General features: G+C 43.0%; 1 protein-coding gene and 1 pseudogene across 3 annotated transcripts in view; one reads left to right on the top strand and one right to left on the bottom strand.

The window, feature by feature from the left end:
- LOC110287932 (C-type lectin domain family 2 member G-like) overlaps nt 1-10,914 on the top strand; it is a 19,310-nt gene extending 8,396 nt beyond the window's left edge. For 2 of the 3 annotated variants that reach the window (XM_021154417.1, XM_021154418.1), the window contains exons 2-6: nt 7,120-7,202; nt 7,912-8,037; nt 8,932-9,110; nt 9,589-9,695; nt 10,676-10,914. In XM_021154417.1, the coding sequence (XP_021010076.1) occupies nt 7,120-7,202; nt 7,912-8,037; nt 8,932-9,110; nt 9,589-9,695; nt 10,676-10,817 (637 nt within the window). In that variant the 3' untranslated portion in view covers nt 10,818-10,914. Of the gene's footprint in view, nt 1-7,119; nt 7,203-7,911; nt 8,038-8,931; nt 9,111-9,588; nt 9,696-10,675 lie in introns of those variants that run through there. The other variant, XM_029473777.1, reaches the window with a different exon arrangement.
- LOC110287931 lies at nt 4,615-5,709 on the bottom strand (annotated as a pseudogene).
- Nucleotides 10,915-11,006: the final 92 nt, after the last annotated feature.

The following is an 11,006-nucleotide window of genomic DNA, read 5'->3' as shown; positions in this document are numbered from 1 at the left end:
GTACCCTCCTCCACAGCTAATCTCCATGCCATCCTGTGCACCCCTAAAGTACCCTCCTCCACAGCTAATCTCCATGCCATCCTGTGCACCCCTAACGTACCCTCCTCCACAGCTAATCTCCATGCCATCCTGTGCACCCCTAAAGTACCCTCCTCCACAGCTAATCTGGACCCTTAAACAGACCCTTAAACAGAGTGTAGAATGGGGTCTCCTTGAGGTGTGATCTGCTTGCAGCCTCTGACTGTGAGGTTTCACCAGGTTCCACCAAGTCCCATATTCCTCACAGTAAGCCAGAACACCTGTTGTGTTGGGAAAACTTAGAAAAGTAAAGATTTCCTTTGTTCTTCAGACTTTTCTATGGGTTAAAAATGGCAGCCAGGTCCTCACAGCAGTGGCCAAGGTCCATAAAGCAACTGAATTTGGTGAAAGTTACTGTATCTGCTGTCTGTACAATGGGCTCTCTAGAAGCCACCGCAGCTTCTCTAACGTTTTCACCTCCTCTGACTGATACCCAAAGAGAAAGGTCATGACTAATACTACTGTTTCTCAGATAAGCCACGTGCTTCTGAGGGCTAGTAGTCTAGATGAAGACCAGAGGGCCTTAGAGAGTCCATGACTGAGCAATAAGACAGCGAGGTTCTAAAATGGCGACTTTTTTCATCACCTTCTGGACCTGAGAACAAATCTTGGCTACTTAAAACAAGTCTGTGCAGCCTTTTCTCCTCTCATTGGTGCCCCCTGCCAGTGAGCAAATCCAAACAGTTCAAGGCCAGAGCAGGATGTGGTTTTTGATTGACACAGTAAGGTGAAGGAACATGCTCTTTGTTTCATTATGGTGAATATATTCAAAATCCCTTGGGTTAGCTTTAGAAATATGGTACGTTGTTATGAGCAGTATTCATCCTACTGTGTCTTTGAACACCAAATTTGATACCACATTGAAGAAATTATTATCTGTTCTGTCTCTACTTCCCTCCAGCCTCTGGTAAGAGATATTTTTACTTGCTTGTGTGTTTATGATAGTTAGTGCATGGAACACACTAATAGGCTTCTCTGCTGACTTAATAAGCCAATTTGAGCTGAATTAAAAGTAGGAAAGCATATTTATTTCAGAACAGTTCCAGGGCAAGTTCACCGTCTCAGGGGACAAGATGGAAGTCCTGCAGGCTATCGCAGAGAAGGCTTTTATAGATTGTCGGTGAAGGAAAAATGACCTGCCTGCCACAACCTGGACTTGAGCCCCAGCATGGTCACCTAGGCCGGGGACAAGGTTGCTACAACTATCATAAATGCGGAACTGGGTTTTTGGTGCCAGGGCTGGGGTGGTGGGAGGTTCACGGTGTGGGCCAAGTCGAAGGCTCCAACCAAAAGTACATCAGCATTTATCAGTGGGTGAGTATGGAATAACTGTGATACATACTCACATATATACTGGAATAGTATGCACTAGTAGGATAGAATGTTTTTTGTGACTACATGTATGGACCTGGGTGACATGCTGAGACAAATTAGTCAGGCACTGAAAGTCCAACATTGTTCATCAGTTGTAGAGGGGTTTGTTAGCTAAAAGCAGACAGGAGTTTACACTCTTTTCTTGGATTTGGAAAGATTTTTTAAAGCACAGTGCAGAACTAGAAATCACAATGAAACCACTCCTTTACAATATGAAGGGGTTTAGAAATCTCCCAAGACTTACTTTCTATAGGGAGTGTGAGGAGGGCTGAGGAGTGCTCCCAGGGGAGTGCTCCCAGGGGAAGCCCGATTGCTCACAGCACCACATGGCTGAGAGGTGCTGGGGCTGAAAATGAGCACAGGAGAATTTATTATGCTATATTTTTTAATATTTTGTATAACTAGAAAGAATGAAGGCTGGGAGTTCTGTGTGGATCCAAAGGACACAGTTCAGTGCTTAAAGCCTTCTTTCTAATCCCAAGGATTCTTTTCCTGCTTGTTAATGTAATAGAAGCTTCCTGGTATTTTACGTGTGTGAAAATGAGTGAAATGCAAGGGTTAAAATCAGTAGAAACACTGTAAAAACTATAATTTGCATCCAGTAAAATTAATTCATTTCCGTCAATTTTGAAAATTATATAATCTTGCATTCTTCATCATGATATATAGGGGCTGAAGATTTGGCTCAACCACTGCGAGCATTTATTGCTCTTGCAGGGGACTGGGGTTTCATTCTGAGCACCCGTATGGTGGCTCACACACCCACCCCTAATTCCAATTCCAGGGATCCAATATACTTTTCTAAGCTCTTCTAACACTAATCATGCATGTAGTATACATACATACATACATATATACATTCTAGCATACAGACCAACAAAGCACTCTTACATGTAAGATAAATAAGACTAAACCAGTCATTTTAAAAGTATATACACATCGCTTCTCAGCCTTTTGGCTAAGATCAAGTGTAAAAGTATATACAGACCCCATACCCTATCCCAGTTTCCCCATTGTCTGCTCTAGACTCTCCCTGCTCCTCTACCTCAGCTGTGAGTACTCACCTTTCCAGATGCCATAAAATGTGTCCATAAAGCAGAGAGGTCCCATCTGAGTTCTTTCAGCTTGTCATAGCAATGCCCTCTGCTCATCACTCACAGTGCAGTGCCAATCAGTAGCATGTCAGAAACAAGCAGTGCTGGGGAGATGCTTAGAGACCATGTCTACAGCACTGCTGATACAGAACCATGCTCTGAGTTCAGAATTTTGCATGAATCTCACCAGCAAATATTATACAAAGATGTTGTGAAAAGCTGTCAGGAAACTTCTAGAGAAGTGAGAGGAGGAGGTTAGTAGTGGCAGTTGGGTGTCTCCTCTCAAAGGAAACTGCCACTCCCTGTAGTTCTCTGACCTGGTTTGCATAAGCTTACTGGCAGGCTTAGTTTAGGGAATTTTTTGGGTAAGAAGCCCTTGGGATATTTGGCCAGTTAAAGTGGCATGAGATAGGGCAAGCCCAGGCTTATGTTCTGAGTTGTTTCTTGTGTTGATAGGTTTACGTTGTCATCAGCTTGGGGATATTTCAATGGTCACAAATATGTCATTTTCACAGGGATCCTTAAAGCTGCTGTAAATATTCACATAAAGATATCTTGCCATTTAAATGCAGGCTGTCCTTTCCAGCATGGGGATATGTGGGTGGATGGGAGCATATCACATTTTACACTTACAAACAGCTTTGTAGTAGCTGTACAGTTTAGCCTTAAAAAGGTGTTAGTTCTACCTCAACATCGATATCCTCATCAATGTATAACCATCTTGTTATGCAGACAGTGATTTTGCTCTTAAATCTAAGATGACTTTTGCCCAAGACAAGTTCACAAACATTCTCCTTTATTTTTCTAAATATCAAATGACTTTATGATATTAAGTTTTGTGCTTGGGTCTATATGTCTACATATGGGCTGTAGTAGTTTGTGTTTATTTTATTTTATTTTTAAAATAAAAATACATCTTTATGTATAAAAAAACCAAAACCCAAAACCCACCAGTTTTCTTTTATAAAAATCCATAAAAAGAATCGTATGAATTAAGAGGCCGCATTTGCAAGGTGAAAGGCTGAAAAGGCTGGAAGATGATTAAAACTATACAAATGCTTTTTAAACTAAGTGGAACCTAAATTAAGTAAACACTGTTAGTCAGTGCTATGTAACGTGGCTATAAAATTCAGCAAGCAACCACAAAATCCTTTCCTTCTCTTTTTCTACTTCTCTGACCCAGAGCTTTTCTATGTACTCAGACTGGTCTTAGACTTTTGATCTCCCCGCCTTGGCCTCCAGAGTCCTGAGATTACAGACCATGATGCTGAGCTCCAATCAGGAATCGTCTGAAAGTGAAATGATAGTGATATTTACTTTAGAACAAAAAAAACCCCATAAAATGAAAAGAACCAAGCTCAGTGGTGAACACACACCTGTAGTCCCAGCTACTCTTGGGGCTGAGGAAGAAGTCATCTGAGCCCAAGTGTTTGAGGCCAGCCCTGGCAACAGCTATTCCTTTACCCCACTCCCCACCAAAAGGAGACATATCTATGATATGTGTCCCATAGAGAAAGTAGTGTGGGAAACTGTTTTCCCTGGTGTGACTTGCTTCCTCAAAGTCAAGGCTGACTGGCACAAGTACCCTGTGACATGTGGTTAGCAGTCTAAAAAAGTAAACAGTTATGGTTCATGACATTGTGTTCCATTCCTTCTACCCCTACCCCCCACCCCACTACTGGAGACTGTACCTAGTGGCTTATGCATGCTAGGTAAGTGTTCTAGCGCTGGGTTTTACCCCGGCCCTCTTTTTATGTTAGGACAGGGTCTCACTGGCCTAGAATTAATTCTGTAGTCCAGGCAGACCTTACATCTATAACCTGTTTCAGCCTCCCAAGTATCTGGGATTACAGGTCTGAGTCACCTGCCTGACCTAGAGGTGGGTTTAACATGAAAGCTCTCCTCTTCCATGAGACACTTAACCACACAGTGACCAAAATAGCTGAGAGGAAATTTCAATGGGTATTAAGCCTCTGGCCAAGCCCCTCTCCCCAGTGATTCTAGCTTCTGCAGGTGAGAAGTTGGCAGAACTGTGGGTTGGTCTACTGCATGTGTCTCCCTGGGATTGCTAATTTTCTGGAGGATTCTGGGCTAGGTGCTGTTCCCATTCAACTTCAACCAACTTGTACAGCTCCCTTGTGGCCTGGGCATCTTCTACCGAGGAATGTACACTATTTCCAACCTGGATGTGCTGACTCAGCAGCTTCTTGGTGAGATGCTTCAGTGACAAAGTGACATTTTCTGGGCAGTCAGCCTTCTGGTTAAGGAGTGGTGTCTGGAAAGTGTCTCAGGTGAGGGACTTGGGATGAAAGTACTGTAGGGCTTTGTAGTCATTGTGAATGGCGTGCCCTACCACTACCTTCCCTGAGATTATCTTCAAGATCTCACTCCGAGCAGTCTTAAAGGGTGTAGCGTTAACCATGTGGCACTTTTGGATGCCACTTCATCTGGTCCAGTAGTCCATGATGTAGCAGGGGGGGAGGACGTACTCATCATACAGCACATCGCCGTCGTAATTCACAATGCTGCATCCAGCCAGGGAACTAACGCGTCCCTTAGGTCTTGTGCCCACCATTTCACGGTCTATTGCCACCATCTTCCCAGGCAAGTTTTGGGGGACTGTAGGGCACTTATCTTCAGAATGAGCTTGGGTGGAGTTCTGTACAGCATTTTTCTTCAAGGGCATCTTCTTGGAGCCTTTATCCTTTGATTGAGCTTGGGTGGAGTTCTCTGTAGCAATTTTCTTTTTCAAGGGCTTCTTCTTGGAGATCTTAGTCTTTGGAAGGGCACTCTGAAGCTCCCCTAGCAAATCTATTTTAGCCACAACAGAAGCAGTCTTCTTTGAAGGAGCAGGGGTCAGCCAAGACAATGGTGCTTTCTTGTCTTTGGACTGCTCTGAGTCCCTCTTGGAGGCAGCTGCGCCTTTCTTCTTCTTTGGGCATGGGAGGATCTTCAAAATGCCATCTACTCTTGAAGTTTCCCCTTTCTTTGAAGGTTCTGAGATCAACTTAGACACCTTGCTAGGGTGTTGGTTATTTTTATTCAGAAAGCCTTTCTGTTACAAGAACCATTGCTTCTTGACAAAACGTTGATCTTTGGCATTTCCTCCAAATGCCTTTTTCGAAGGTTGCCCAAAGTCTAAATTCAGGAGTATGATAGACATGAGATCAGTGGATGGTGGGAGAAAGCTGGGAAGAATGGCTCACTGATGGCAAAAGGATGAGAGGCTCATTCTCTGTGGAATTCCATAGTTCAACATGTGGAGGTCTGCAATTAGCCTTGGGGACAAAAGTAATCCTGATACCTGCAACATTGGCCTCCAAGTTGGGTCCCCACTAAGACTGCAAGCATCAGGAGCCGGATGCAGGATGGCAGGAACGGGGGCGACAATGGGAAGGTAGCCAGCGTGGGCCCACAGCGCCCCCACCTCAGGCAGCAAGGCCAGCAACTTGGAGTGCATGAGCAGCAGGAAAGAGGGTGGCAGTGTGGGTGGGGGCGGGATGAGCTCCCTGGCCCCTCGGCCCCATGGAAGTCTATTTTATTTTTTTAGCAGACAGATAGAAGGTTGTTTCAGTAGCACACACTGGAGTGATGCCACCTTTCCCCTGTCTAAAGAATGTTCATCTCTGTTAAGTGTCTGTTGACCACCCACCTGTGTTTGACCTCATCGTGGAGTCCTGTTTTCTGCTGTGTTGTTTCAGTGTCTACTCTAATGCTAGCACCAGGCTTTCATTCCTGTTCCCATGAGAACATGAGACATTAGGCCAGGCCTTGTGATCTTTCTGATTTTGACCTCTTCATTCTCAGAATAATTGTTGAATATTAATTTTGACTCTTTTTAATTTTCATATTACTTCTCATACAACTTGGTGCTATGATTTTAGTTTCTGAAGACAACCTCCCCTCTGGAACATGTTGCACATATATGTGTGTTCAGGAATTGTTGATATGAGCAATATGGAGTGTTCTAGTTCATTATGTGTTTAGAGCTGCCTTGATTTCTTTTGTTTTTTAATTTCAAAAATGTAATATGTATGAGTGTTTGGCCTGCATAGACATCTATGGATCATGTGCATTCCTAGTGCCCACCAAGGTCAGGAAAGTTCTCAGAGTTCCTGAAACTGGAATTACAGAGGCTTGTGAGCTGTTATATCGGTGCTAAATTTGAACCCAGGTCCTCGGAAAGATCAACAAGTGCTCTTAACCACTGAGCCAACTTTCCTATATTTATTTCTTTATAAATTTACATGTAGTTTTTGTTATGCTGACTATGAACATCCTATTTTTAGATTTGTAATTTTATGGTTTATTTGGCATTACTGTAAAGAGCACTGTCTAGGATATTAATTTCCACTTGACAGGAAAATATAACTGATTTTACCATGCTGATGCCCTGTCCTGCAACTTCATTAACTCATTTTTTTAATATATATCCAGTAGTCTTTTGTAGATTTGTTAGAATTTTTATGTAGATAGAACCATGCCATCTGTGAAGAGAAACACTTTCACCTGTTTCTGAGAAATGTAAACTTCCTTTCGTTCTTTAAGAAACTTAAAGACTGTTTGCTTGCAGGTTTGTGTATCACATGAAGGCACAGTGCCTACAGAAGCCAGAAGAGGGCAATGGACCCCCCCGAAATGGAGGTGTACATTGTTGTAAGCTACCTTCAATTCAAGTCCTCTGGAAGAGCCGAAAGAGATCTTAACAGCTGAGCCATTCTCCAGACACCTGGTCCTATTTCTCTGTCCTGGCAAGCACCTCCTGGGAAAAGTCTACCTGGAGTAATGAGCAGACATCTGACTCTTGCTCCTGATTGCTGGGAACACATTCATGATGGCACCATTGAGAGTGCAGCTGACTGAAGTTAGACTTACTGTTTTGTTTTTAATGGATGAATTTTGTAGGGTTGAAGAAGTTCTTTCACTTCCATTTTCCACATATTTTTGTTGTTTATTGAGATATTTCTAATTTTTCCTCTTTTCTTATTTTGTTAATACATCTAATTACATCAATTTATTTTCTAGTGTTTCCACAACTCCTTCTAGCCAGGGCGCTTTTTATGGAGCCAAATCCAGATTTTTGTTGTTTGCATTTCACTGGGATCCCCACTCCCTCCATTTTTGCACTTCCATTATTCACCCTGAGTTCAGTGACCAGAAGGCTCCCTGGCAGAAGTTCTGTTTCCATCCTCTCTAGACTTCTTTCTACCATGGATATCCTTTGTGGACCAGGGCCTTCTCTAAAAGGGTTGGCAGAAGCCTTTCAGGAACTGATAGGCAATTGTCAAGTGGGTTTTGTGGTTATTTTATTTTATTTTCTTTAAGAAATTCTTGAAATTGGCATTCTTATATTCATATTTTACAGATAAAATTCTCCAAGGAAAAAATCTCAGAACCATCTCCCCTGAGTCTTCTGCTAAGCTTTACTGCTGCTATGGAGTGATCATGGTCCTCACTGTAGCTGTAGTTGCTCTTTCTGTTGCTTTGTTTGGTAAGTGACATACCCTCCAAATTCTGTGACACTCTGTCCATATTCACATTGCCAGTTATACTTTCTAAGCACTGTGATTGAGGCATTGTGGCAAGAGCTCTAGAGAAAATACACTGGAAGGTCCTGTTCTCTGAGAATTTAGGTTCCAGCAGGAAGATGCGGTGAAGGAACACAGAGGCTTTGATGGGCACATCCCTGGGAGGATGATATCCAGCAAGCTCTAGACAGAGATGCAGGGGACATAGGTCCCCTTGGGGGAACTATTCAAGGCAGAGAATAACAAGAGGAAATCTCCAAGTAGGAACTTCAAAGGTGAGGCCAGGAAGGTACAGTGCCTTTGACCATGAGCCATGAGTTTAGTTACCAGGCTCAACTCTATTTTGAAAGTATTAAATGGAAAGTCCATGAAGTAATAAATTTATAGGATTTTGGTACCACTATGTTCAGAATAGTGCAAGAAAATCTTGCACTATTCTCTTCAGTATTTGAAGTCATCCTTTAGTGCAAGGTGTCTGCACCATATATACTACCTACCCAAAAGTTCTCATAGCAATCTCAATTAGCAGGCTGGGTGTCAGTAGGTGTCCCTACAGAGTGCATGCTGCTGTAGCAATCCCTACTGTAGTAAAAGGTCATCCAAAGCTCAGAAAGTGATGCTGTTATAGAAGTGCACTTCCTGGGAGCCCTATTGACAGTGAGTACCTGAGAGAGAATTGGACACAGGGCCAAGGTGGGAGGCCTTTAGTTGAAGGCCCATCATGCTCAGGAGAGGATTCCTACAGATCAGTTAGGAGAGCTACCATCAGATTCAAACCTCACAGCTGAGCTCAGGAGGGTGTGCCAAAAAGANAGAAGACCTGCTTGTCATGATTCATTGTATTCTCTACATTTTAGCAAAANAGANAGAANAGATCACAGTAAACAATGCCTATGCTGCTTGCCCGAAAAAGTGGATTGGAGTTGGAAATAAATGTTTTTATTTTTCTGAAAACTCAAGAAACTGGACATTTGCCCAGAACTTCTGCATGGCACAAGAGGCTCAACTAGCTCGATTTGACAACCAGGATGAGCTGGTAAGCAATGGGCAGGGAATGGTTTGTCTGTCTGTTCTGTTGAATATTATATTGTCTTGAGATAGAGAGTTACAGATGAGGCCCGAGGAAGGATCCCATCCCAAGCACATGGAGACATAGGGAATGTGAGTGTGCGCCATTTGCTGATGCTTGACTTCTGACTGGAGCCCTGAGACAGTCAAGAAACACTCTCTCATGAAGTGCTCATAGTCAGCTGGAAGGTCAGATATGACATTTTACTGGATACCTGGTGGCCATGAGTGTTTTCCCATATGCTGGCACATGTTGGGTACAGAAGGAAGCAACTGATAATAACTGCAGTGGGAGGTTAACCCAGAACTGTCCAGGCCACAGAGGAATGTGACCCTCAGTTACACCCTCCTGTTATCTCTAGAGAAAGGTGTGGAGTGGAGAGGTTCCAGGATCATCTGAAACAAATAGACACATGTATTCTTGACTTTTTTGTGTTTTATGACAGGATTTTCTAATGAGATACAAGGGGAATGTTGATTGTTGGATTGACCTGAACAGAAAGTCATCAAAGCACCCTTGGAAGTGGACAGACAACACTGAGTATAACAACATGTATGTTTTCACAATGTTTTTCCTTCTGTTATGTTCCTGTGTTGTGAGATGTGTGTCGTGGCTATGAGAGATGAAAGTCAATGTCATGTGAAGCCAACTGTACTGGGAAGGAAGAAAAAAAAAATGAACTCTTGGGCTGGAGGTGTGGCTCAGAAGTAGAGAGTGCATTTGCATGCAACAGCCAATTCCCAGAAAGCTCTACATACCCACAAACTTAAATCCTTCGGAGGTTTTCCTGTTTATTGGCCTTCAGTTTCAAAACCTTTACATCGTGTCGTTTTACTCAAAATATTTACCATAATGATGGTGTCTGGGAGTAGTTATTGTTTACTCTGGATCCAACCTAAACATTTCTGTTGTTGATAAATGTCCTGTGTGGGATATAGGCAGAGCCTCAGATGGCCAGTGGGGGCTCTGAAACCCCAGAAAGCCACTGCAGAATCTGCAAGCCTGAGATTCAGCTTTCCACTATTTACATGGCTGCACCTGTTCAGGAAAGCAGAGACTCTAAGTACATCTGGAACCTCCTCTAACGTCTTGTCATCACTGAGCTCCCAAAACAGTCCTTGGGTTTGAGCTGTTTTACTGGGATGGTAAATCACAGACTCAGTCACATCCATCATTGAAGCCCTTAGAGCAATTTACTAAGAAGTGGGTGTTCCCATATATAAAATGCCTAAAAACAGAATTGAAAATCACCCTTAGTGGGGTCACTCATGGCTGCAGTTCATTTGAATATGGCAGCAAGCACCAGCCCAATGCCTTGTACACACATTACAGGATTCACCATGGACAAATGACAAAGGAGTGGTGTTCGAATCCTGAGAATGTGAGACAGTAGGTGTAAAACTAGTGCAGGTGATTCCTCAGGGACTCTTTGATTCATATTACCAAAAATCAGTGGAGACTGTTAAAATTTCATTGCAGGAGCAAATGCAGTTCTGGGCTCTGCAGGCTTACTGTTTTTGGTTTCTTTTCAGGATTCCCATCCGAGGAGAGGAAACATATGCCTACCTGAGCCGCAATGGGATCAGCAGTTCCAGGAGTTATGTTCATCGGATGTGGATCTGTAGCAAGCTCAACAACTATAGCCTCCCCTGCCAAACTCCTTCTCCTGTCTAGCATTTACCAAGAGACTCTTCTTAGCCTGTTATCTATGGGTGCTACTTTTTCCCCTATGGTCCCACAGTGCTATCAAACCGTATTGAGAATATTTTTTTTTAATATTTTTATTACATATTTTCCTCAATTACATTTCCAATGCTATCCCAAAAGTCCCCCATAGCGCCCCCCACTTCCCTACCCACCCAT

This window comes from Mus caroli, unplaced genomic scaffold, assembly GCF_900094665.2.
Source record: "Mus caroli unplaced genomic scaffold, CAROLI_EIJ_v1.1 scaffold_16418_1, whole genome shotgun sequence".
Taxonomy (NCBI): domain Eukaryota; kingdom Metazoa; phylum Chordata; class Mammalia; order Rodentia; family Muridae; genus Mus; species Mus caroli.
The sequence above is the reverse complement of the archived record's forward strand: the minus strand, read 5'-3'. Positions and strand labels throughout refer to the sequence as shown.